This window comes from Desmodus rotundus, chromosome 2, assembly GCF_022682495.2.
Source record: "Desmodus rotundus isolate HL8 chromosome 2, HLdesRot8A.1, whole genome shotgun sequence".
NCBI lineage: Eukaryota > Metazoa > Chordata > Mammalia > Chiroptera > Phyllostomidae > Desmodus > Desmodus rotundus.
In genome coordinates, this window is record NC_071388.1 from 105,747,812 (window position 1) to 105,774,911 (window position 27,100).

At 36.8% G+C, this 27,100-nt stretch overlaps 1 protein-coding gene and 2 pseudogenes across 4 annotated transcripts in view; 1 reads left to right on the forward strand and 2 right to left on the reverse strand.

Annotated features, from left to right (window-relative positions):
• The window catches only part of ATR (ATR serine/threonine kinase), a 134,575-nt gene that overhangs the window by 65,750 nt on the left and 41,725 nt on the right, over positions 1-27,100 (forward strand). For all 4 annotated transcript variants that reach the window (XM_053918513.1, XM_053918511.1, XM_053918510.2 and 1 more), the window contains 5 exons: positions 607-720; positions 3,603-3,718; positions 10,050-10,170; positions 14,484-14,621; positions 17,180-17,390. In XM_053918513.1, the coding sequence (XP_053774488.1) occupies positions 607-720; positions 3,603-3,718; positions 10,050-10,170; positions 14,484-14,621; positions 17,180-17,390 (700 nt within the window). The remainder of the gene's footprint in view (positions 1-606; positions 721-3,602; positions 3,719-10,049; positions 10,171-14,483; positions 14,622-17,179; positions 17,391-27,100) is intronic.
• On the reverse strand, positions 5,353-6,899 carry LOC112320665 (serum response factor-binding protein 1 pseudogene; annotated as a pseudogene).
• On the reverse strand, positions 18,185-21,442 carry LOC112320432 (Y-box-binding protein 1 pseudogene; annotated as a pseudogene).

A 27,100-nucleotide genomic window follows, 5' to 3' on the forward strand; every position in this document is an offset into this window, starting at 1 on the left:
AAAGTTTGAGCCCACTCTGGTGTGCTGTGTTCTTTTAAATAAACTTCCTAATCTAATTTTGACAAATACTTAAAACTTAATTAACTATTTAAATATTACTATTTAAATACTATTGCTAAGTATTTCCATGGGAAACTAATTTCTCAGGGTATTCTAATAGTCTGTGTATAAAAAAATTTCTGTGGTTAAATGACTTTGGGAAGTCCTTTAAAACAAAATTAAACTTTTAATATATTGGTGTGCATTATCAATATCTAACAGAAAGTTGTGTTAAAATTATTTCTTAGAGCTTCTCAAGTGACCAGACTTCCACAGAATGCAGTTTAGGAAAGGACATATATACAATTCTCTTCCCTAAGGGTTAAAAAACAAAAAAGACAAATTGTTGAAGTTATGTAAAGTTTAATGATTCTACTATACCTTATAAAGAGCCTTAGAAGCCTTAGATTTAGCTTCTTAGCTAGAGATTATATTTTAGCTATGGTACCTAACTTAGTTTGAACCTTACTATTCTTTCCTTTCCTAAGTTAAATTCACCATGGAAGACCGTACACTTTAGAAAATTTTATACAAATTATCCTTGAATTTTTTCTTGTTTTTCTTGAGACTGGAGTAGAAGATCCAAGCTTTGCCTATGGATTATTCATGGAATTAACAAGAGCTTACCTTGCATATGCAGATAACAGCCGAGCTCAAGATTCAGCTGCTTACGCCATTCAGGTAAGAATGAATATAGTCATTACTTGCTTTACATATTATCTTCTAGTAAGAAATTTGTAGATTTTGGAGTAAGAAATTTGTAGACTTTGAAAACTCTTATTTTTTTAACTGTCATTTTTATTATCAAAGTAATACAAATTCATGATAAAAATTTCACAGTGTACAGAGCATACCCTCTCAACAGATTATTATAGGTACTTTGAGAAGTTTTCTGTGTATGTTTGCTCCACCAAACAATGAGATCATATTACTTATCAACAATCTGTAACTTGATTTTCTTTCATGTTTAACAGTCTGTCCTGGGTAGTTTCCATATCAGTACAATTTATTTTTTTCAGTGACTTAATATTCAATACATGTATATGATTATTTAAGTAATTTAACACATTTAGGTTATGTTTAATGTTTTATTTTTATAAAAAAATGATTTAGAGGACATACATATATTTCTTAGCACTGGAGTAGTATGTCATAATACAAATACCCAGAAATTAAAATAAGTCTCAGAACAAGTACAGAGTTTTATCAAAAAAAAAGTTTCACCAGTTTATTCATGTGACAAATGTATTTTATCAAAATTTTAAATCTTTGTCAATGTGACAGATGAAAATGGTACCATTTTATTTTAATTTGCATTTAATTTTGAGAGAGATATAACATGTTTTATTGCTTTTTTTGATTTTCTCTATATCTTTTCCCATTTTTCTCTTGGTTATTGATCTGTTTTTTATTGATGTGTAAGACCTATTTGGATATGATAGAAATTAACTCTTTGTCTATTGTACATGTAATAAATATTTTTCCAGTTTGGCTTTCTTTGCCTTTTTTCATGGTTTTTTATTTTTTTCATTTAAAAATTTCTTTGTTAGATATGCAGGTCTGGCACTCATGGTGAGAGGGCTCTGTTACAGATACATATTTGGAGACTTTCTTGTTGTAGAGATGGTACTTAAAACTGTGATTCTGTATGATATCAAGAGAGGGAATATAGATAAACAGGTTCTATCTAGTAAATGAGATCTGGATTATGAGGGGTCAGTTGGAAGAGGAGGGAACAAATAAGAAAACTGAAAAATAACCCCCAATAAGGTAGGAGAATGTGGTATTATGGAAGATAAGAAAGTGTTTCAAGAAGTATGGAGTAATCCACCGAATTAAATGCTGATCACAGGTGTGATAACTTAAGGATTGATAATTAACTTGACTATAGTAACATAATGGTCATTGATGACCTTGATAAGAGCAATGTCAGTGGAGTATTGAAAGCCTTGTTAGAGTATTTTTAAGAACATGTGGGAAGAGAGGAAGTAGAGAAGTTACAGAAACTTTTTTGAGGATTGTTGAAGAAGAATGAGAGTGGCTGGGGAGGAAAGAGGAGTTAAGATGGGAAAAATAACAGTATGTTTATACATTGCTTGGAAACAATTCAGCAGAGAGGAGAAAAGTGATGATATAGGAGATAATTAATGTAATACTATTTTAAGTAGGTAAAAAGATGTGGGATATAGTGTGGAAGTGAAAGGGGTAACCTTAACAGCAAAAACAATTCATCTGTAGTAACAAGCGAGAAAGAGCATGTGGGCACTGATGCTCATATTGCCAGGTTGGGTAAATAGGAGCATGGAAGGTGTAGGGTCTTTCCTGATTGCTTCTGTTTTCTCAGTGAAATATGAAGCAAGGTCTACAATTGTAAGTATACCAGTATATTTAAGTGTAAGTGGTCCTGAAACCAAAGAGTTGGGGAATTACTAAGTCTGTCATTAGAGGTCGATGAAGAGAGCTTCTGTTAGCTAGAGCAACTTTCCAAACATTAAAAAAACCTGGCTTCAAATAAAATTTTTATCACACTTTAAAGTTAAATGAAAGTGAGTTTTGGACGTTTCTGTATTTGAACTTTTCAAATACTTCCTTACTTTTATTTAAAAAATACAGTGTTAAATATAAGTACAAAATACATATTTTGCTAGACAGTACTTATATTTTATAAATTTTAGGAAAAATCTATTGCATATAGCCATTTTTAATGGAATTGGAAAGAAAGAGTAATATATGGTGGAAGGTATAATACCCTAACATAATTGTCTTGTTTTGAAGTTTGATATTAGAGAGAAAGATGTTTTCTCTTCTTGTATAAAATCCCATTTGTTTTATTTTCAGGACAGTAAAATGTAATTATTTAATTCCTAGGATTGAATAGTAAATTGGTCTTTAATATTTGTATTTTTTTTTTCAAAATTTTAAGCTCAGTATTTTATGTTTATTTTTATTTTTAATTGGTTTTGAGAGAGAGGTAGGGGCAGAGAGAGAGAGAAATATCAAATTGCTGTTCTGCTTATTTATTCATTCATTGGTTAATTCTTATATGTACCCTGACCAGGGATTGAACCTACAACCTTGATGTATTAAGATGATGCTCTAACCAACTGAGCTACCCAGCCAAGAACCAGTATTTTATATGTAAAATTTAAATATCTGGAATTTTTGAACTCTTTTGGATTTGTAGTTGCTTTCATTAAAATTCAAATAAGGTTAGATGCCAAGAATTACACTTCTGCAAATACACAAAGTTTTACTCTTTTTCTTCCAAGTAGCTCAAAACCTCATATTTCAATACATATTATACATAGAACACAAACTGCATGTTCAAGTACTACCGTAGCTTTGCAACCGAAATGATTCTAAGCATTGAAGTAAATGTCTAAGCATTGAAGTAAATGTTAGGACATTTACTTCAATGCTTACTTCAAATGTCCTAACCCCCCAATTTTATAATTCTAGTATTTTTCTGTATATTTTTATAATGATAATGTGTAGAATGTTGATGAATATAAAAATGTATCTGCTTCACTGTGGGTTTACAAATGTAAAATATGCGTTTGTAGGAGTTACTTTCTATTTATGACTGTAGAGAGATGCCAACTGACAGCCCAGGTCACCAATTATGGAGGAAATTTCCTGAGCACGTTCGGGAAATATTGGAACCTCATCTAAATACTAGGTTGGTAGACTCATTAAAACTATTCATAAAATGGTTTTTAACTTTATAAAGTTAATTATATTTTTCATATAATTTTAGCATTCAAAGTTTTAAAAAATATGTTCTAATACGTATTTTCCACTGTGATTTATGTTTATATTCTTGAAAAATGTAAGTACAGTTTACTCATTGGTTAAATTCTATAACTTTAAGTATTTAGGCATATTTGTTGAAGCTAAAAGGATTTTTTAAAAAAAATTAAACTGTCATAGTACTTGGAAGAAGCTACTTTCAGCTGAATATGTGTTGAAGCTTATGATAGGTGTAATTAATATAGAAATTTAAGAGTTTAAAGTCAGCCTCAAAATCTTTAGTAAGCCCAGTTAAAGGTAAGAGATTTTCAACCATAGCCAATTTCTCCTCATGAAGATATTTTTTTTCCTCTACTTTTTAAAAACCTATAATAAAAGTTATATTTACTTGCATAACTTATTATGTGTATAACCCATAATAAACACTACTACTTTAATCTTAGTTTTGCTAACAAGAACAACTTTTAGCAAAGGTGATCTATTTTAAATAGCTACAATTTCCTCATATTTCTCCATTATTTTAAATATATCTCAACATTTATTTTTGAGGCAAAGAAATACAGTCCTATACCAGTGAAATACACTTCATGATAAGTACAAATGAGAAAATGTGAGAGTTATAATCTCAAAATACTTTTATAAATGGAACAGCCTGGGCTTTTTTTTTTTTTTCTTTTAAGATTTCATTTATTTATTTTTAGATAGAGGGGAAAGGAGAGAGAAAGAGAGGGAGAGAAACATTGATGTGAGAGAGAAACATTGATCTGTTGCCTCTTGTACATGCCCCAACTGGGACTGAACCACAACCCAGGCATGTGCCCAGAGTGGGAATTGAGACAGTGATCTTCCACTTTGAGGGGCAGTGCCCAACCAACTGAGCCACACTGGTCAGGGCTGGGCGTAGTTTTATGTTTTCACCCAAGGGACATTTTTTCATTGCTTTTTTTAGAGAGAGAGGAAGGGAGAGAGAGAAACATTGATGTGAGATTGAAGCATTGATTGGTTGCCTTCCAGACATGCCCCGACCAGGATGGGACATGCCAGGACAGGTAACAGAACTGCAACCTAGGTATGTGCCCCGACCAGGAATTGAACCTGTAGCCCTCAGTTATGGAATGATGCTCCAACCAACTGAGTCACACTGGGCAGAACTGGACATATTTTTAAAAACCAATTTATGTAGTTGATTTATGGAAGGTTTATGTAAACATAACTTGAATACATTTAAAAAAGAGAAATAAAGACAGCAAGCAACTCATTACATAACTGCTCTAAAAGACTTATTCAAATATGAATTTAAATAATGGACTAGTAAAAACAAAAAGGAGAAAAAATTTTTATATGGAAAAGTTCACAAAAAGAGGTACTAATCAATCATCAAATGTAGTCCCCCCTGCGCCCCGCCCCACCCTAACAGAGCAGTTTTAGATTGCTGTTCTTTCCGCCTCCTGTTTGCGTCCCATGAAGGATGTTGAGGCGGCTGTGTCTGCCCTCTCAGGTCCTCTTTGTGCATTCTTAAACTGATCCTCGAGCTGAGGTTCATTTTGCTGAAAACCTGGGGTGTTGCTTTTCAGAGCCTGTTCTCTGTAATTTCTTCTAGAGGTTTTAGATCCAGATAAAATATGGGAAAATACTGATTCACACTTTCTTGCTTCTGTACTTGGCTATTTTTTGGTTATTCTATCCTGACAGGTTACAAGTATATCTTCTTCAGGGGACACTTTTTAGCAGGATTTTTGTTCCAAAACTGAAGAATGACAACCACTTTTCCTTCTTCCGTGTCTATGTGACTTTCCCAATAAACAAGTCATCACTACCCTGGCTGGTGTGTCTCAGTGGATTGAGCACCGGCCTGAGAACTAAAGGGTCTCTGGTTCAATTCCCAGTCAGGGCACATGCCTGGGTTGTGGGCCAGGTCCCCAGTGGGGGATGTGCAAGAGGCAACCACACGTTGATGTTTCTCTCCCTCTTTCTCCCTCCCTTTCCCTCTCTCGAAAAATAAATAAAATCTTAAAAAAAAAAGACATCATCCCCACTGTCACTATCCTCAGATATGGAAGAGTGTAAAAGCCTTTCTTCTGTGCTATCATCATAATACTCCTTTTCTTCATGTAATTCTTCTCCATCAGTTTTAGTACCAAGTAAACTGTTGCACTCTTGCTTTTTTTCTTGGTTTGCCATAACGTTTTTATTTTTAGGTCAGGAGATGTTTTCTGGAGTTCAGAGGAAACTATGGAATTCTTTTCAGAAGGCTTTGATGGAGAATTTGGAATACCCACTGTTTTGGGTCCATGTTTCATCTTGGCTGTTTTTTCTTTTGAACATTTATAGGTTTCTTTGCCAATAATTTGGTTTCTTTGTCTTTTTGCCCACTGATAATAGTTCCTTTATGCTGTAACTAAATGGCATGAGTTGTACGTAGGATGATTTTGTTCTGAAACACTCTTTGATGACTTAACTTCAGCGTCATTGTGTCTTGCAGAATCTTTAAAGGTTTTGACAGCAACTTTTAACACATCTACTTTTTTTCTTCAGAAGAGGGTGCATTGCTAATCTGGCAGTTGCTCTTTCAGTCTCAGTAGAGTCAGGCTTTTTGCAGATTTTTTCAAAATTGATATCATCACCAGGAGCAGATTTAGTTACTATATCAGGTTTCATCATGGCATGAATTTCTTTAAGCAGTTGTTGTGCACCTCTTTGTTTTTTCATCAGTGCATCTTCAGTAATCTTTCTTGACTTCAGTCTGCCAACACCCCTGTCAAATTTTCAGGTAACCAAAACTTGGATTCTCTTCACTTCTTTTCTTGTCTTCACAACCTTGTTATTGAGGTTCAGAGTCCCCAGTTGAACCATGGTAGACCTAGGAAGAAGATCTGCTGCTGCCGGCATGTGAACTGTCTCTTCTTCAATTTCTAAAACAATATTATTAAATCATTTTTCCAATTTTAATAACTTTGTTAAGACTGATTGAAATGTACATTTTAAATTATTTTTATTTAGCAACTGTAATTTTACATAGTCTAGGTCACATGCTAATTGGATATGTGACCTTGGATAAATTACTTCTTTGAGCTTTAGAACCATGCCTAGCCTTGTAGTAAAATTCTTTATAAAAGCCCCTAAGTTTCCATACTTATTTGCTAGATACCTTTTTATGTTTAGAAACTTTTCAAACATCATTTTTATTTATGAACAGCATTATTTAGAGATGCAGTTTATTATATGTAAAAAATTCTACAGTTAAAATTGTTTTTTCTTTTTTGAGAATTTCATACTTTTAATTCTGTATTCTATATTTTACAGCCTATATAGATAGATGCTTAAGAGTTTCTGTGATCTAGTTTAAAGTTTATGGCCTTTGGAGTCACATAGATCTAAATTTGAATCTTGGCTCTGCACTTGAGCTCTGATGTCTTGGGCAAGTTACTAAACATTTCCAAGGCTCAATTTTTTCATCTTGAAAATGTGGGTAGTTTTATTCATCTTGAATAATCATTGTTAGAAATAAAGAAGATACTTTAAAAACGTACTTAGTAGAGTGCCTAATATTTAATTGATACTCAATAATAATGCTTTTTCCATCCCATCTTGTTGAATAAATTCCTTGCTTTTTTTGAAAGGGGTAGGGTTGCTTGCTTATTTCATATGAAGAAGAAACTAACATTTTTGCCTACTTGATATTCAATTAAATTTTTCATGAGAAGCCAACATTGCCTACTTGTTATTCTTTCATAAGGTGCAACATTTAAGTGGTCATTTATGAGTAATCTTAGTAAAACCATGAGAATTCTAACCCTTCTGCTTTTATATCCAAGAGCTTTAAGGAACCTTTCAGATGCTCTCTCAATGGTGGATGTTAGGAGATTTATCTGGCTGTCATATGCTCATTGAAGTTGTCACTTCTTAAAAAAAAAGAGGTCGGTAGCAGGCAGTATTAATGGAGGTGACCCACATTTGTTTGAAAGCTTTTGTATAAAACACCAAGATACCTGATTAATCAATAGGTCACCTTTATAGCTTGGACTTAAGAGGGCCTGGGAGAAGTAAAGAATTTCCTAAAAGCGTATTTTTGTTTTTGCTGCCTTAAAGTTAAACGTCTATATTCTCCTTTAATTTTTTTCAATTGAGCTATTTATGTGCAATCACTAACTTGGATTAAAGGATGGCTATGTTTGGGAGATTTGATTTTTAGAACTAGATAGACTGACTACAATTCAAAGTTGCCATCAGAATAATTCTTGGAAAAATATTTGGTTGTGGCCAGGTAAAACCTGGCTTGTACCCTAATATTAGTAGTTTTCTAGCTAAGTTAATTATAAAACTTGGTAAAATCATCCAGAGCAGGGGTGTCTAACCTGTGGCCAGGCCGCATGCGGCCCAGGAAGGTTATGAATGAGGCCCAACACAAAATCATAAATTTACTTAAAATATTATGAGATTTTTTTGTGATTATGTGTTGTAATGTATTTAATATGTAGCCCAAGACAGCTCTTCTTCCAGTGTGGCCCAGAGATGTCAAAATGTTGGACACCCCTGGGAGAATTACATTCATGATGATTCAAAATAGTGATGGTTAACTGAGAGATTACTGGATTTTTCAATTTTTAGAAGTTTAGAATACAGCGAAATACATAATGTTTGCTAGAGACCTTGAGTATAGGTTTATACTCATTTATTATTTTTGTCATTTGCTAACCTAGTGATTGAGAAGGAACCCGTTCCCCTCACAAAATGCTACACACATGCAGTTGTAAGGTGAGAGCTACTTGAACATGCTTAAATGTTAATGCTGAGGAGAAAGGATCATGTTGAAGTTATGAAAGAGAAGTGGTAATTGATATAAAGACTCTGAGTAGCATCCAGAATGGTAGCCATATCCCTAATGGGGGATTAGATCTAGAGGAAGTAAAATATTTTTTTCTGTAATAGGGGAAAATAAAATGATGGCTATAACTCAGCCATGTTTATGAATGTGATTATGGAAAGCAATGATTTCTTTTCTCCATGAAATGAAAGGTATAGAAAATGAGATTATTGGTGCAATGGAGTTGGTATAGGTGATATGGAGTGATGATTTGAAATAGTCATTATGGAAAACAGAAGAGAGAGATAATAAGGAAAGCTTAGAAAGGTCCACTGAGGTAGAAAATTAAAAATATATAATAGTACTAATCTCATAAGTGGTTGAGTGATTTTCAGTTATCTGTGCAGTGGCCTGGATATCATAGATTGACTCAAGGTTGGGAGGTTCACAGAAGAGTACAGCTGGTAGAGACATTGTGGCAGAGGAGTAGGTAGAGGATATTACCAAGAAAGTGCTTGAAGTAAAGGACCATGGAAACCGAGCTGGTTAGGGAAAGGGGAACAAAAGGAAGGTATTATAAATAAGGTGAGTTTAGCTGGGTCAAGGGACAGAAGATCTCATTGAGAGAACAGGTGTGTTAGAGTAACTGGGAAGAACTGGAAATTTGGGAAACTATCCATAGAGTAAGGTGTTTAAATAGTTCATTTTGGAAGTGACAAAGTTTCTTTGTATTGGCAACGGAGCCCTGACAAAGGAGTATAAGAGAAAGTCATTGAGATGTTTCAAGTTTGATTAGATGAAGTCATCCAGAATGGTGAGGTTTGGGGAAGAAAGAAAACACTGAGCAATGTACTAAAGTTATTAATGAGTTTGGTAATCAAGGAGTTTGGTAGATGACCTTAATGAGGAGTAGAGAATAGTATACATGGGTGGCTTGAAGCTCAAAGGAAAAGATCTTTCTTACAAAGATAAGAAGGGATTTCAAAGGATCGGAAAGGAACATTGAAGGAGAGGAGGCACACTAGAATCCTTTGAAGTACTTGGCATGTTTTAAGAATGACCTTCTACTCCACCATTAAGAAGAATATAGGAAAACCATGGCCAGGTAGCTCAGTTGGTTAGAGCGTCTTCCTGATATGCCACGGTTGCAGGTTCATTCCCCAGTCATAGCACATACAAAAATCAAACAGTGAATGCATCAATAAGTGGAGCAGCAAATTGATGTCTCTCTCTGTCTTTCTCTTTCCTCTCTTCTTTTCTCTCTTTCTAAAATCAATCAGTAAACAAAAAGAATATAGGAAAAGTAGTATCTTTAACTACATTTTATTAAAGGAAAAGCAGTAGTGGGGTAGTCAGTAAAGGAGTTGGTAGTTTCTTAAGATGTTTTTACTATAGATCTTAACAGATGGATATATAATTATATATATTTTTAATACACAAATTTTCAAAATTACAGATATAAGAGTTCTCAGAAGTCAACAGATTGGTCTGGAGTAAAGAAGCCAATTTACTTAAGTAAATTAGGTAATAACTTTGCAGAATGGTCAGCATCTTGGGCAGGTTATCTTATAACAAAGGTAAGAGAATTTTGTTCAGAATTTGTTACTTGGGTAGAAATTCTAAAGGAAATGAGAATATCTATCTGAATGCATAGTACACACAGAAGGCATTGAAATATTTGTAGTGATAATGATCGAAATTTTTTAAGAAAATATGTACTAATAAAAGGTAACAATTTCTCTGTTGCTACTAATAACAGATTCTGAGTAAAAAGTTAATTATTTTATCAAATTACTATGTCTTCATGTGTTTGTAAAATGTCTATTCTTTTTAAGTTGTGAAATACTGTTTAAAAGGAATTTAATGCTTTATCAGTGTTTATTACATAATTAAGATATAGTATCCATTAGCGGTTATTTCTAAAAGAAGAACATGATCTGAACTTGCTCCAAAATAAAAATAAAGATTTTTTAAAGAATGAAATTTCATGAAAAAAATAGAGGTATATTTCTGATGTTTTTCTAATATGATGAATTTCTGCATGCCCACAGACAAAAAGGTACTCTGTGTTCTAAGAAAATGTTTTAAATGAATATTTAAAATGCACAAGTTTAAAAAAAAATCATATTTCTGTTAATGTGTTAAAATATAAAAATTCATATCAGACAATTTTAATAAAGTTTCTCTCATTTTGAAATAAACATAGTGAAAATATAATATGTGAAATGTTGAATGTAATTATTTCAGCTCTGGAATATTTTTAGGTTTGTTTTTTAAGATTTTATTTATTTTTTAGGACAGGGGAAGGGAGGAAGAAAGAGAGGGAGAGAAGCATGGATATGTGAGAGATACATCTATCCTTTGCCTCTTGCACAGCCCCATCTGGGGACCTGGCCTGCAACCCAGGCATGTGCCCTGATTGGGAATTGAACTGGTGACCTTTCGGTGCACAGGCAGGTGCTCAATCCACTGAGCCATACCAGCCAGGGTTCTTTTTTAAGTGTCGTATATATATTTGAGGAAGGAAAGCCTGTAAAATTTTATAAGAGAGCATTAATGTGAGTAAATTAAGTGTAAGGTCATATTAATAAAATTTGACTCTAACACCAAGTAATTTAATTTTCTATTTATTTTTTTTCCTGTAGTTAATCACCATTTATTACTTATTGAAATATGTTAACCTTATGTTTAATATGCTGGCTCAGAGCATACTTTTTGGTTACTTTATTCATCTTTGTGCTCAGGGAATTAATACAATAAACCTAACGTTAGCTAAGTAAAATATTCTGTTATTAGGGACGTTAATCTGTAACAAAACATGGTGCATTAAAAAATGAACTACAGGGAAGGGTTTTCAGGAACAACTATAAAGGACACATGGATAAAACCAAAGGAGGGGTGGAAGCAAGGGAAGGAGGTGTGTTTGGCTGGAGTAGAGGGGACTGGTGGTGGGTAAATGCAGACAACTGTAATTGAACAACAGTAAAATAATTAAGAAAAAATTCTAGGTCACACATTAAATAAAAAGAATGAACTGCAGAAATTCATTCAGACTTCCAGTCAAGATGGCAGAATAGGTAAACACAGCTCCCCTCTTTACACAACCACATCAAAATTACAGCTAATATATACAACAGCTGTCACTCAGAACTGTCAGAAATTGAGTTGAATGGAAGTCTGACAACAATGGAATTAAAGAAACGACATCCATCCAGACTGGTAGGACAGGTAGAGACGTGGAATGGGCTGGTCCCATGTCCATGTGGTAGATAAAAATTTGGGAGGGATATCTTGGGAGCAAGGATTCCCAGTTCTACACCAGGCCCCCCATACCACACACTCTGTGTGAAAATAACACCCATATCTTTTGGCTGCGAAATCCAGTGGTGACTGAGTCGGCAGAGGAAACTTCTGGAGTCCAAAACAGTTCCCCTTAAAGAGCCCACACACACTTAATCAGACTCACTCCCTCTGAGCTCTAGCCCTTGGGTAGCAGGTTGAAAGGCACCAATGGCACACAGGGAGGAACTGAAGTGTCTGGCATCAAGGTAGGAGCTGGGGGACAGCTTTCTCCCAGACAGAAAGGGAGGCAGAGGCCAGTGTCTCTTTTCTGAATCCCCCTCAGAGAGCCACAGAGCCAGGAGGAGGGTGCCATGTCTGACTCCATCAACCTGGCTAACACTATTTGCCCACCCTGGAGATCCCCTGGGACTCTGACCAACTCAACTTACAGGCCCACCCAAACCATGACTTTTCCATATGAATGGCTGGTCTTGGCTCATGCTTCATAACTTCCTAAAATCTATCAAATAAGCAACACCAGGTCTCAGTGAGCCCCCAGTGCCCATACCTCTTGCTAAGTGGCTCCAGGCCTGGCACTAGCAGCAGCCAGCCTAGATTCACAGCTTGTCTTTGCCTGGAGATCTCTAACCTCAGCACAAGTAGCAGCTATCTTAGATTGCTTTATTGCTCATGCAGGGTGGCCCAGGGCAGAACATTGGAGAGCCCTGACCTTGGCCAGCTGCACCAAGGAAACCCCAGATCCTGTGCACCTAGTGGACAGCTACAGACCACGTTGGAGCACCACCTCCTTACCCTGTACAGCTGAGCCTGCACACAGGGGGAAGGTTGGTGGTCAGTGGTCACAGCTAGCCCTTGCAGCTGACTTGCTTGGGTAAATCCCTCCTATTGACCTGCCAACATTAATTATTGCTGAACTACAAGAGGAGGGTACTCAGCCCACACAAAGGGTGTACCTCGAGTACCCAGCTTGGGTGATAGGGGTGGTTCTGCTACTGGACCCTACAGGACACCTATTACATTAAGTCACGCTACCAAGACAGAGAGTCATAGCAGCTCTACCTAATATATAGAAACAAACAGGGGGGCTGACAAAATGCAGAGATAAAGAAACATGGCCCAAATTAAAGACATTAAAATTCCAGGAAAAGAACTAAATGAAATGGAGATAAGCAGTCTCTCAAATGCTGAGTTCAAACCACCGGTTATAAGGATGCTCAAGGAAATTAGTGGGGACCTCAACAGTATAAAAAGGATCCAGTTAGAAACAAAGGGTACACTAACTGAAATAAAGAACAATGTACAGTGAAACAACCGTAGAGGAGATGAAGCCGAGAATCTAATCAATTATTTGGAACATAAGGAAGCAGAAAACAATCAGAAGAACAAGAAGAAAAAAGCCAAAAAAATGAGGATAGTAGAAACAGCATCTGGGACAACTTTAAGAGGTCCAACATTCACCTCATGGGGGTGCCAGAAGGAGAAGAGAAAGAGCAAGAAATTGGAAATCTATTTGAAAAAATAATGAAAGAAACTTCTCTAATTTGGTGAAGGAAATAGACATGCAAGTCCAGGAAGCACAGAGAGTCCCAAACAAGATAGATGCAAAGAGGCCTACTCTAAGACACATCATAATTAAAAAGCCAAAGTTTAAAGATAAAGAGAAGATCTTAAAAGCAGCAAGAGAAAATGAGTTAGTTCCATACAGGGGAGTTCCCACAAGACTGTCAGCTGATTTCTCAAAAGAAAGTTTGCAGGCTAGAAGGGATTGGCAAGAAGTATTCCAAGTCATGAAAAGCAGGGGCCTATGACCAAGATTGCTCTACCCAGCAAAGCTATCATTTAGAATATAAGGGCAGATAAAGAGCTTCCCAGACAAGAAAAAACTAAAGGAGTTCATCTTCACCAAACCATTATTATATGCAATATTAAAGGGACTTATTTTTAAAAAAAGATCAAAACTATGAACAATAAAATGGTAATAAATACATATCTATTAACAATTGAATCTAGAAAACTAAGCAAATAGATACAGAATGATGGATACAGAGAGTGTTCTGAGGGTTGCCTGATGGGAGAGGGTTGTGGGGGAATGCGTAAAGAGGTGAGGGGATTAAGAAGTATGAATAGGTAGTTACAGAATAGCCACGGGGATGTAAAGTACAGTATAGGAAATAGAGTAGCCAAAGAACTTACATGGACATGAACACTGGTGGGGAGATGGCCTGAGGGAGGGGTACAGGGTGGAGGAGGGCAAAGGGGGAGAAATTGGGAAAACTGTAATAGCCTAATCAGTACAATATAATTTTAAAAAATGAATTATAAGTGGGGAAGTCCATTGATGCTGAGGTAGTTGGCAGGCCAGGTAGCTATATTGCCTTATAGAGATCTAGTTCAGGCACTTCAAGGTATTTACAGTTAGGAGAGAAGTGGCCATGTGAAATCTTCCCTGCTTGAGTGCACATGCTTCACTCTGTAAGAGGGTACCCACTTTGCACTAATAAATAATCTCCCATGTTTTTCTTTGACATTAATTAAAGAATAAAATGTATAAAACTACTCACTCACTCTCAACCATTTGAGTTTACAGGTTCGGCATGATCTTGCCAGTAAAATCTTCACCTGCTGTAGCATAATGATGAAGCATGATTTCAAGGTGACCATATATCTTCTCCCGCATATTCTAGTGTATGTCTTGTTGGGTGGTAATCAAGACGATCAGCAGGAGGTGAGAGATCATTTTACCTGGGTTTTCTTTGTACATTTGTCCAAGGTATTAGAAAGGCTACATATTAGTAGGAAATGTAGATCAGTGCTATGTATGTACATGTATAAAGGTTTACAGTATCCTCTAGTTTTTTAATTATCAAAAAATTATATAATGCTTAGTGCAGAAAATTAGAAAGTATATTATATATGCCCAAAGATGATGCACAGAACTTTTGACAAGGATACATAAGAAACTATTGATAGTGTTTTTTCGTGGGGAGTGTTACTATGAATTAGAGTAGAAGAAAGATAATTTTTTCAAATTCATTTTATAATATTTTTTAACCACATACATACAGCATTTAAAAATTGATTATTCTTAATAGGATAAGCAGCATATTCTATGTTCTTAATGTAAAAATTCAAATTATACAAAATAGTTCAAAGTGTACTCTTTTGACTACCATCCTAATCCTGTATCCTCAGAGGTCAGTACTGTTATTAATTTGATATATACATTTTTCATGGCTTTTTTTAATGCAGTTGGTTTTGTTTTGTTTTTTATGATGGTATCCTGTTGTAGGTATTGTTTTGTAACTTGCTTTCTTTTATTAATTAACAGCAGTGTACCACCCTTTGTTTTATTAGTGCTGCATCATATAATTTCACTTAATAACTGTACCATAATTTATTTAACTATTGCTGTGATAATAATGATTACTTCTAATATTTTGCTTTTACAAACAATGCTATGGTGAGCTTCATGGCTATTCTTATGTATGGTATGTACATTTAAATTTTAATTAGAGACTGTAAAATGTTCAAACTGATTTATAGTTCTACCAGCAGTTCATATATCTATCCATTTCCCATGTACTTGCTAGTACTTGATACTTTCAAACATTTAAATTTTAGGCAGTATGCCCTGGCTGGTAAGGCTCAGTGGATTGAGTGCTGGCCTGCAAACCAAGGGGTCATCAGTTTGCTTCCCGGTCAGGGCATGTGCCTGGGTTGTGGGCCAGTTCACTGGTTGGGGATGTGTGAGAGGCAACCGGTTGATGTTTCTCTCACACATCGATATTTCCCTCTCTTTCACCCTCCCTTCCCATCTCTCTGAAAATAAATAAATAAATAAAATCTTTAAGATTTATCTTTGGCAGTATTATGGGTAAAAAAAACCCCAGCTTATTTTTTACTTTCTGTTTTTATTATTCCCAGTATTTTTGTTCATTGGCCGTTTGCTTTACTTTTCTATAAATTATCTGTTCATATCCATTACTTATTTTGGGGGGGTGTGTGTGTCCTTTTTAATTAATTGATAGGACTTCTGTATATATTTGGATAACAATTTGTGTCAGTCATATCTTGCAAAAATATCCCCTAGCTAGTGGTTTTCTTTTTAACCTTTGTTTATATCTTTTACCATGGAGAAATTTTATATGTAAATGCCAAATTTATTAATCTCTTATAACTTTTGAATTTTAAGCCTTTTATTTGATGCCTTCTCTTAATCCAATGTCATGAACATATTGCCTACATTTTAAAAAATCCTTTTGATTTTATATTTAGCCCTTCTATTACTCTGAAATTTAGGGGCTTGATTTTGTGGATACTCTGAAATATTGTTTCAAGTTTTTTTGCTACTAGTTTATAAATAGTTTCATTATAATTTAGTGAATAATCTGGAACAGTAATTTTCAACCTTTTTCAACTCATAGCATACATAAACTAATTACTAAAATTCTACGGCACACCAAAAAATATGTTTTTTGCCAATCTGACCAAAAAATAGATAAAATTGTGAAGATTTTATTTATTTACTTTTAGAGAGAGGGGAAGGGAGGGAGAAGGAGAGGGAGAGAAATGTCAGTGTGCCAGAGATACATCGATCGTTTGCCTTTCACTGGGGAACTGGCCCACACAATCCAGGCGTGTGCCCTGACTGGGAAACGAACTGATGACCCCTTGGTTCGCAGGCCAACGCTCAATCCACTGAGCCTTACCAGCCAGGGGTAGATATAATTTTGATTCATTGACACTGGATGGATATTGTGTTGACTGTTGTCATTTTTTATCAGACAGTCTAAGGGAAAAGAGATCAGTGCCCCTGACTAAATAGTGAAGTATTGCATGTTTTAAAAATTCTTATCACACAACAGTGTGCTGTGGCACATAGGTTAAAAATCACTGATACAGAAGAATTTAAAAATACTTTTGTATTTACACTTAGGACTTTTACAGTAGATTTTTTTTTTTTTATTGTTATTCAATTACAGTTGTATGCCTTTTCTCCCCATCCCTCCACCCCACCCCAGCTGAACCCACCTCCCTCCCCCCTCTCCACCCTCCCCCTTGGTTTTGTCCATGTGTCCTTTATAGTAGTTCCTGTTACAGTAGATATTTTTAGGGTAACCTTTTATTGGCTGAACTATAGATAAGAAAGATAACTTATTATTATCTATGGTGAGTTTTTTCTTTTGAAAATTTTTGCCTTTGAATGGTTAGTCTCACATATTAGACACTAGTAAAAGGATATTATGTAGACATATTATTGACCATAAAATGATTTCTTCTCAGGTTTATGAAGAAATTATGGCTGTTGTAAAGCATGAAGATCAGCATGATATAAGTACCCAAGACAGTGCATCTGATCTGTGTCAACTTAGCACACAGACTGTGTTCTCCATGATTGACCATCTCACACAATGGTCAAGGCACAAATTTCAGGCACTGAATGCTGAGAAATTACCACAAAGCAAATCAAATAGAGAGAAGGTAGACTCAATGGGTAAGTCATAACTTCTGTTTATTTTTAAATCTTATTTTTTATTAACAAATTAGCTCCTTTCTGTATCAGTTCTATAATTTAAGCATTAGTTTTTAAAAGACATACACTTTTTGCATACTTTTTTCTTCTTTTTTTGATATATTTATTGATTATGCTATTACAGTTGTCCCATTTCCGCCCCTTCACTCAACTCCATCCTGCCCACCCCCTCCCTCCCACATTCCCCTCCTATAGTTCACGTCCATGGGTCATACTTATAAGTTCTTTGGCTTCTACATTTCCTACACTATTCTTACTCTCCCCCTGTCTATTTTCCACCTATCATTTATGCTATTTATTCTCTGTACCTTTTCCCCTTCTCTCCCCCTCCCAATCCCCTATTGATAACCCTCCATGTGATCTCCATTTCTGTGGTTCTGTTTCTGTTCTAGTTGTTTGCTTAGTTTTCTTTTGTTTTGGTTTTAGGTGTGGTTGTTAATAACTGTGAGTTTGCTGTCATTTTTACTGTTGCTATTTTTTATCTTCTTTTTCTTAGATAAGTCCCTTTAACATTTCATATAATAATGGCTTGGTGATGATGAACTCCTTGAACTTGACCTTATCTGAGAAGCACTTTATCTGCCGTTCCATTCTCAATGATAGCTTTGCTGGATACAGTAATCTTGGATGTAGGTCCTTGCCTTTCATGACTTGGAATACTTCTTGCCAGTCCCTTCTTGCCTGTAAGGTCTCTTTGGAGAAATCAGCTGACAGTCTTATGGGAACCCCTTTGTAGGTAACTGTGTCCTTTTGTCTTGCTGCTTCTAAGGTTCTCTTCTTCTGTTTCATCTTGGGGAATGTAATGATGATGTGCCTTGGTGTGTTCCTCCTTGAGTCCAGCTTCTTTGGGACTCTCTGAGCTTCCTGGACTTCCTGAAAGTCTATTTCCTTTGCCAGACTGGGGAAGTTCTCCTTCATTATTTGTTCAAATAAGTTTTCAATTTTTTATTCTTCCTCTTCTCCTTCTGGCACCCCTAGAATTCAGATGTTGGAACGTTTCAAGATGTCCCGGAGGTTCCTAAGCCTCTCCTCATTTTTCCGAATTCTTGTTTCTTCATTCTTTTCTGGTTGGATGTTTCTTTCTTCCTTCTGGTCCACACCATTGATTTGAGTCCCAGTTTCCTTCGCCTCACTATTGGTTCCCTGTACGTTTTCCTTTGTTTCTCTTAGCATAGCCTTCATTTTTTCATCTAGTTTGTGACCAAATTCAACCAATTCTGTGAACATCCTAATTACCATTGTTTTGAACTGTGCATCCGATAGGTTGGCTGTCTTTTCCTCGCTTAGTTGTATTTTTTCTGGAGCTTTGATCTGTTCTTTCATTTGGGCCATTTTTTTTTTCTTGGCCCATCTGTTACTTAAAGGGGCGGAGCCTTAGGTGTTTCCCAGGGCGGGGTAATGCTGGTTGCTGCGCTGTGACGCTGTACGTGGGGGAGGGGCCGAGAGGGAGCAATGGCACCCGCTCCACTCTCCACCGGATTTGAGCCACTCCCTCCGCTACCCACAATCAAATTGGGCCCCTCTGGTGCTGGTTCCCGAGTGGGTGGGCTTGTGCACACTCTAGGTCCCTGTGGGTCTCTCCAGCGACCTCTCCTGTGAGGCTGGGAGTCTCTCCTGCTGCCACCCCAACCCCCACCGGCTCTTTCAGTCAGAGGTCTGAGGCATTATTTCCCCACGCTGGAGCCCTGTGTTACCTGGTCTGCTTCGCTCCCCGCCATTCGTCCCGGTTTATCTGTGCACGAGTGTGGGGCCGCGGGGTGCTACCTGCCGCTCTGCCGGCCCTGTTCTCCGCCACTCTGAGTCCGGCCCTCTCGACATATCTACACGAATGTGGGGCCGCAGGGTCTGCTAGTGGTCAGACTGCCTGCCCCGTTGGTCCCACACTCCGCCAGTCTCCGTCCCGCCACGGCCATGCAAGTCTTCTCCGCCCCAGTGCCCGTCTCTGCCCCTCCTACCGGTCTGGATGAATGTTTCTTTTTTATCTACTTGGTGTCGGACTTCCTTGCCGTTCTATTTTCTGTCAGTTCTGGTTGTGCGAGGAGGCGCAGTGTGTCTACCTACGCCGCCATCTTGGTTCTCGGGCACTTTTTTTTTCTTAAGGTGGCCTTTTCACTGAGAGAAAGCAGTGTATTTAGTTAGAAAACCTCTAAGTGCTCAGTCTCATTTCCTTAGATAATACACATATTTAATTTGTCTTTTTATAAAGTAGGATTAATATTATCTCTCTTAGAAGATTGAGGATTAAATAAGGTGATGACTATACAAATTGTAAAGTGTGAAATAAATGCCATGTTAATATTGTTATTAACCCTCCCCTCACTATTAACTCATTTGCTCCGTGTCGCCTTAGTGTATTGTGTGTGTGTATACATGTGACATATTCATATGTATACATATACATATATATGTAATGAAGTGTTCTTTATCCTTTTTCATTTGTGAAATACTTTTTGCAGTCTTTTTCACATTTAAGTTAAATTTCAAAGGAGATTTTAATTTCATGGCCTTCCCCCACCCATTATTTTCTTCATTTTATCCTTCTCCCCCCCCCCCATCTCTGGCAGTGTTTGGTATCTAGCATGTTAGTACACTACATCTGCTATACCTACTATTGTGCTGGTTTTTGTTTGTTGTATTATTTAAGACCTTTATTTACAGGTGCTTGGGGTTTGTTGACTTTAAAAAAAAAATTAAGTTGTAAACTTTAATTACAAATTCAAACAACTTAAAAACCTATAAATTAAAAAACCCACACATTCGTTATTACCAAAAAGAGACGTCTTGAGATAAAAATAATAAAAATACCATGCTGCATAGATAACACAGGTAGTTCTTGTTGTCTTGTCAATGGGCAAAAAGCAAGTACTCAAGGTCTTCAGCTCCAATCTTCTGTTCATTTCTTATTGTTGGAATTTCATATTCACTTTTTCTTGTTGGATGACAAAACCTAATGATACTAGAGATAGTAAGCCGGCATTTACTCAGCCCAGCCTGCTCATCCAGGGGAGTGGATGAATTCCCAGCTGGTAGATCGGCTGCCTTTGTCTCTTTGCCATCTTGTAGTTTTGGGTTTTCTGACTGTCTGCATAGTCATAATTGTGGTTGTGGCAGTACCTATGTTGAGGTGACTGCTGACCTTGAGTTTTATGTCCTTGATTTCCTTGTCTTCTTCATTGCTGTCCTCTCTAGGCTGTCTTTCACAAGGAGGAAGGCGAAATCATGTTCTGTAGCCCTGATAGATATTCTGTCTCACTAGTCTACTTTGATCTCCTGCACCCTGGTTGTCAGTACCTTCCATCACTTTTCCCTGCATGGGAGGGTTGGAATACTATGGTCGAAGCCCATAGGGTTTCTTCTAAATTTACTAAGGTGGGAATCATCGCCTCTGGGCCCTGCTATTGGGCCTGTCCTTCGGGAGCACTCTTGGATCCCTCCTTCTTTTCCCCACTCTCACTATTCTAGTAATTCTGCTGGTAATTGTGTGGAGGGCCCATGCCACGTGGACAGTGTCTATAATGGTTACGATCTGCTGCACACACACTCACTGCCTTGTTGTACTGGGACTCTACCAGGGCCTGAGACATTTGCTGCCTGTGCCCCTTGTTATCCTTCAGCAACATCAAACTCTAGTCTCTCCGTCTCCTACACTGCAAAGGTACTTCCTAGGGTTATTCTACTTTTTGGCAGTCTGGTGTACAAAAACATCTTCCTTGGTGTCATACCTGTTGATGGAACCATATCTTTTGTTACATTGAATCATTTTACTGTTCCCAAAACTTTGTTGCCATGACGTTGTTCCTGCCAGTGGGAGGCTGCCCTTCCCGGCTCGCTGTGCAGCTGCCTGTGGTCATGTGCTTGGTGTCTGCAGCACTAGGGGTGGGGGTGGTGGGTGGCTGTTGGGCCTTGGTCTCGATGCTCGTGGTTGCAGTGAAGGTGACTGGGGCAAGCTGCCGTTCCTCCCGGGGTGGCGGTGGGGCTACCCAGGACTTTCTGGGGTCTACTCTATGCTCCCATTATTGATAGAACTCTGTGCTTTTTTCTTTTTAACCTATGATATTACAACTCTCACTAAGATGACTAAAAGGGGAATCTCGTTAGAGTTAGAAATGACATCTGCCCCTATGCTACAAGCATTTGGTGAGAATAATTACATTGAACAACAATAAAGTTAAAAGAAAAAGCCAAGTCTCTGTAGATAAGAGAAAGCTAAAGGCCTGCCAAAATATGGGCCAGAAATTTATCAGCATGATCTTTTGGTGCTCCAACTTCTTTAAATGTTAGTTTAAACAGGAGGTTATCTTACTGTTCTATAAAACTCAAATTCAACAAATACTTGTTTAGTTCCTAAAGAATGCAGGCACTGTAGTTGGATCTGGGAATAAAACAATGAAAAAGAAAGACATTAACCATAGCTGTTAATAAATAATGTTTAGTAAAATAAATATATTTCTATTTCAATTTTGAAAAAAAACAATTATAGATACTCAATATCTCATTTATTCTTGCAGCAAGTAGATAAATAATCTGCCTGCTTCTGTATAACTCACCCATTTTAATGGACATTATATGTTTTCACTCCAGGCATGAGGCTAATTGAAAAAATTGACTAACAGTTCTTAAAGAAGTCTTCAAATCAAGGGTGTCCAACCCGCCGCCTAGCATGGCTATGAATGCGATCCAACACATAGTTTACACAAACTATTATGAGATTTTTTTGTTTTCATTAGTGTTTATGTATTTACTCTGTGGCCCAAGACAATTCTTCCTCCAGTGTGGCCCAGAGACATCAAAAGCTTGGACACCCCTGATCACAGTTCTCAATTTTTGAGTGTCTCTCTTTTCTTCCCATACTTATGAAAGCACATACATCCTTGTTGTTAAGCACAATAGTTTATTTTTCTAAAAATTTTTAACTGGCTATAATTATCTTTTGGGGGGAATGAATTGTCTGGAATGTGACTTTACATTTTCCATTAATTTAATACTTACAGTTTGCTCCTGTTTCTGCATGTGAAAATGGTACTAAAACCAAGCATGAACTCTGGCATCACCATTTCTAGTATCACCGAAATGAAAATTTTAGCTTTTAATAATAATATTTGTAAGGGCTCAAAAGTATAATACCTTTACCATTTTTATAACTTGAAATGATATATGCATTTTAAAAAGATTTTCTGTATTTTATTTTAGACAGAGAAGAAGGGAAGGAGAAAGACAGGGAGAGAAACATCAGTGTGTGGTCCTGCTGAGGACCTGACTTGGCACACAACCCAGGCATGTGCCCTGACTGGGAATTGAACTGGCAACCCTTTGGTTCACAGGGCGGCACTCAATCCACTGAGCCACACCAGCAAGGGCTGAAATGATATGCAGTTGATGGAAGGAAGGGACTTACTTTAAATATAATTTCTTTTTAATTTACTATCTTGATTAAATTGTGCTGCTGTGAACATTGGGATGCATAGGTTCTTTTGGATTGGTGTTTCAGGGCTCTTAGGATATAATCCTAGCAGTGCAATTGCCAGGTAAAAAGGCAGTTCCATTTTTAGTTTTCTGAGGAAATTCGATACTGCTTTCCATAGTGGTTGTACCAGTCTGCAATCCCACCAACAGTGCATTATGGTTCCCTTTTCTCCACAACCTCTCCAACACTTGTGGTTTGTTGCTTTGTTTATGATGGACCTTCTGACTGGTGTGAAGTGGTATCTCACTGTTGTTTTAATTTGCATCTCTGTGATGGCTACTGAGCATCTTTTCATATGTCTCTGGACCCTCTGTATGTCCTCCTTGGAGAAGTGTCTGTTCAAGTCCTTTGCCCAATTTTTTTTTGGACCGCTTGTCTACTTAGAGTGGAGTCATGTGAGTTCTTTATATATTTTGGAGATCAAACCCTAGTCTGAGGTATCACTGGAAAATATGTTTTCCCTTATAGTTGGTTCTATTTTCATTTTAATGCTGTTTTCTTTACCTGTGCAGAAACTTTTTGTTTTCATGAGATCCCATTTGTTTGTTCTTTCCTTTATATCCCCTGCCCTAGGGGACATATCAGTGAAAATATTGCTGCATGGAATATCTGAGATTTTCCTGCCTATGTTCTCCTGAAGGACTTTTATGGTGTCATGAGTTATATTTAAGTCTTTTATCCACCTTGAATTTATTTTTGTGTATGGTGTAAGTTGGTGGTCAAGTTTCATTTTTTTTCCTGTAGTTGTCCGTCCGGCTCTCCAAACACCATTTGTTGAAGAAGGTATTTGCTCCATTTTAGGCTGCTGTGCCCTTTGTAAAATATTAATGGACATTAGGGACTTGGTTTTATTTATGGGTTCTCTATTCTGTTCCATTGGTCCATGTGTCTGTTCTTATGCCCATATCAGAGTGTTTTGATTATAGTGGCCCTGTAATACAGTTTGATATCAGGTATTGTGATCCCTTCTACTTTGTTCTTCTTTCTCAAAATTGCTGCAGCTATTCAGGGTCGTTTATGGATCCATATAAATTTTTGAAATGATTGTTCTATATCTGTGAAATATGCCATTGGTACTTTAATAGGGATTGTGTTGAATCTATAAATTGCTTTGGGTAGTATGGACATTTTGATGATGTTAATTCTTCTGATCCATGAGCATGGTGTATGTTTCCATTTCTTTGTGTCTTCCTTAATTTCTTTTTTCAGTGTTGTGTAGTTTTCTGAGTACAGGTCTTTTACTTCCTTGGTTAGGTTTATTCCTAGATATTTTATTTTTCTTGTTACTGTATCAAATGGGATTTTTTTCCTGATTTCTGTTTCTGATATTTCAGTGTTGGTATACAAAAGTGCCTTTGATTTCTGAATATTGACTTTGTATACCACTGTTTTGCCAAATTCATTTATTAGGCTGAGGTAGTTTTTTGGTGGAGTCTATAAGATCTTCTCTGTACACTATCATGTCATCTGCAAGCAATGGCAGTTTTGTTTCCTCTTTTCCAATTTGGATGCCTTTTATTTCCTTTTCTTGTCTCATTGCTGTGGCTAGGACTTCCAGTACTGTGTTGAATAGAAGTGGTGAAAGTGGACAACCTTGTCTTGTTCCTGATCTTAGTAGGAAAGTTTTTAGTTTTTGCCCATTGATTATGGTGTTGGCTGTAGGTCTCTCATATATGGCCTTTACTCTGTGAGGAATACTCCCTCTGTTCCCACTTTGCTTAGTGTTTTTATCATAAATGGGTGCTGTACTTCATCAAATGCTTTTTCTGCATCTATTGCTATGATCATATGATATTTGTCTTTTGTTTATGTGATGTATTATGTCTATTGATTTGTGAATATTGTACCACCCTGCGTCCCTGGGATGAATTTCACTTCGTCATGGTGTATGATTTTTGTGATGTATTGCTGGGTGTGGTTTACCAGTATTTTGTTGAGGATTTTAGCGTCTATGTTCATCAGCGATATTGGCCTGAAGTTTTCCTTCTTTGTTGTGTCTTTATCTGGTTTTGGGATTAAGATGATGTTGGCTTCATAAAAAGAGTTTGGGAGTCTTCCGTCTTCTTGGATTTTTTGGAATAGTGTGAAGGATAGGGGTTTGCTCTTCCTTAAATGCTTTGTAGAATTCTCCTGTGAAACCGTTTGGTCCAGGGCTTTTTTGTGTTGGGAGTTTTTTGATTACTGTTTCAATTTCTTCAGGTGTTACTGGTCTGTTCAGGCTTTCTGTTTCTTCATTCAGTTTTAAAAGAATATATTTTTCTAGAAATTTGTCCTTTTCCCTAGGTTTTCAAATTTCTTACCATGTAGTTCTTCATAGTAATTTCTTACAATCCTTTGTATTTCTGTGGTATCAGTTGTAATCTTTCCTCTTTCATTTCTGATTGTGTTTATTTGGGTCCTCTCTGTTTTTTTCTTGATCAGTCTGCTTACAGGCTTGTCGATTTTATTTATGTTTTTGAAGAACCATCTCCTGGACTTTATTGATCCTTAGAATTATTTCTTTATTCTCTATGTTGTTAAATTCCACTCTGACCTTGCTTATTTCCTTGCTTCCTCTTGCTCTGGGCTGTCTTTGTTGTTGTACTTGGAGTTCTTGTAGGTGTAGGTTAGGTTGTTTATTTGAAATGTTTCTATCTTTTTTTAGGGAGACCTGTAAACTTCCCTCTCAGGACTCTTCACAGTGTCCTGTAAGTTTTGGCTTGTTGTGAGGTAATTTTCATTTGTTTCCAGAAACTTTCTGATGTCTTCCTTGATGTCATTCTTGACCATTCATTGTTTAATAGCATGCTATTCAATCTCCATGAATTTGAATGTTTTTGAATTTTTTCCTTGAGGTTGGTTTCTACTTTCAGTCCCTTGTGGTCGGTCAGAGAAAATGCTTATTTTAGACTTGTTTTGTCTGGGAAGCTCCTTATTTGGCCTTCCATTTAAATTGAAACCAAATTAAACCAAAAAAGTAGTTTTGGTTGCAGGCCTCTGGTTCTCATTACTTGTAATATTTTTCGCCATTCTCTTCTGGCTTGAAGCGTTTCCGTTGAGAAGTCAGCTGCTAACCTTATTGGGGCTCACTTGTATGTTACTTCCTGTTTCTCCCTTGCTGCCTTCAAGATTCTCTCTTGGTGTTGGAATTTTGCCATTTTAATTATGATGTGTCTTGCAGTGGGCCTCTTTGGGTTCCTCTTGCGTGGGACTCTCCATGCTTCCTGGATTTGTGTGGCTATTTCTCTCTTCAAGTTAGGGAAATTTTCCATGATTACTTTTTCAGACAGGTTTTCTCTCCCTTGCTCTTCTCTCCTTCTCATATCCCAATTATATGGATATTTTTACGTTTCATGTTATCTTGCAGTTCTCTTACAACCTGTTCATTCTTTCTGAGTTTCTGTTCCTTTTTTTTTGCTCTTTGTGGATATTTTTTTATACCTTGTTCTCCAGGCCACTGATTCGATCCTCTGCTTCATCCAGCCTGCTTGTCATTCTTTCTAGTGTGTTTTTTATTTCTGAGATTTTATTGTTCTTTTTTTTCCTGGTTTTTGTTTATAGTTTCTATTTCCTTTTTCGTACATTTGTAGTTCTCACTCAGTTCTTTATAACTGTCTGTGAGTTCCTTTACCATTTTTATAACCATTATTTTGAATTCTATATATGACAGTTTGTTTACCTCCATTTCATTTACCTCTTTTCATGGGGAGTCTTCCATTCCTTTTCATTGCATATTCTGTTTTCCTCCTCATTTTAGGTGAGTCTTTTTGTTTGTTTCTGTGCTTCCTGATGTTTCACTTTGCTAGCTGTCTTTGTATGGTGAACTTCTATGGTAGGAATTCTATTGGGTTCAGTAGTGTGGTGTCTTTGATCTCCTTAGATCTGGACGCTCTAGGTTTGCCATTTCTTCTGTTTGTGTGATCTCTCTGGTTGTACTTGGGTTTTTACCTTTTGGTGGTTCCTTTGTTGGTGGTTTTTCTCCTCTAGCAGGTATACTGATGTTCATAGCTCCCACCTATTCTTGTATGTGATCAGTGGCAGTGTGTAGGCAAAATGGATTAAGACAGTGGGTGAGTATTTTATGGAATTTAAAGTACCAGCAATTAGAGAAGAGATAGGAGATTTTTTGGATAAGTATAGTGTTAACTGTGATATTTCACCCCATGGGCCACTTTTTATAAAAGGTGAATGAGAGATAAGACTCTTGTTAGAGTGGAGGAAGATTATG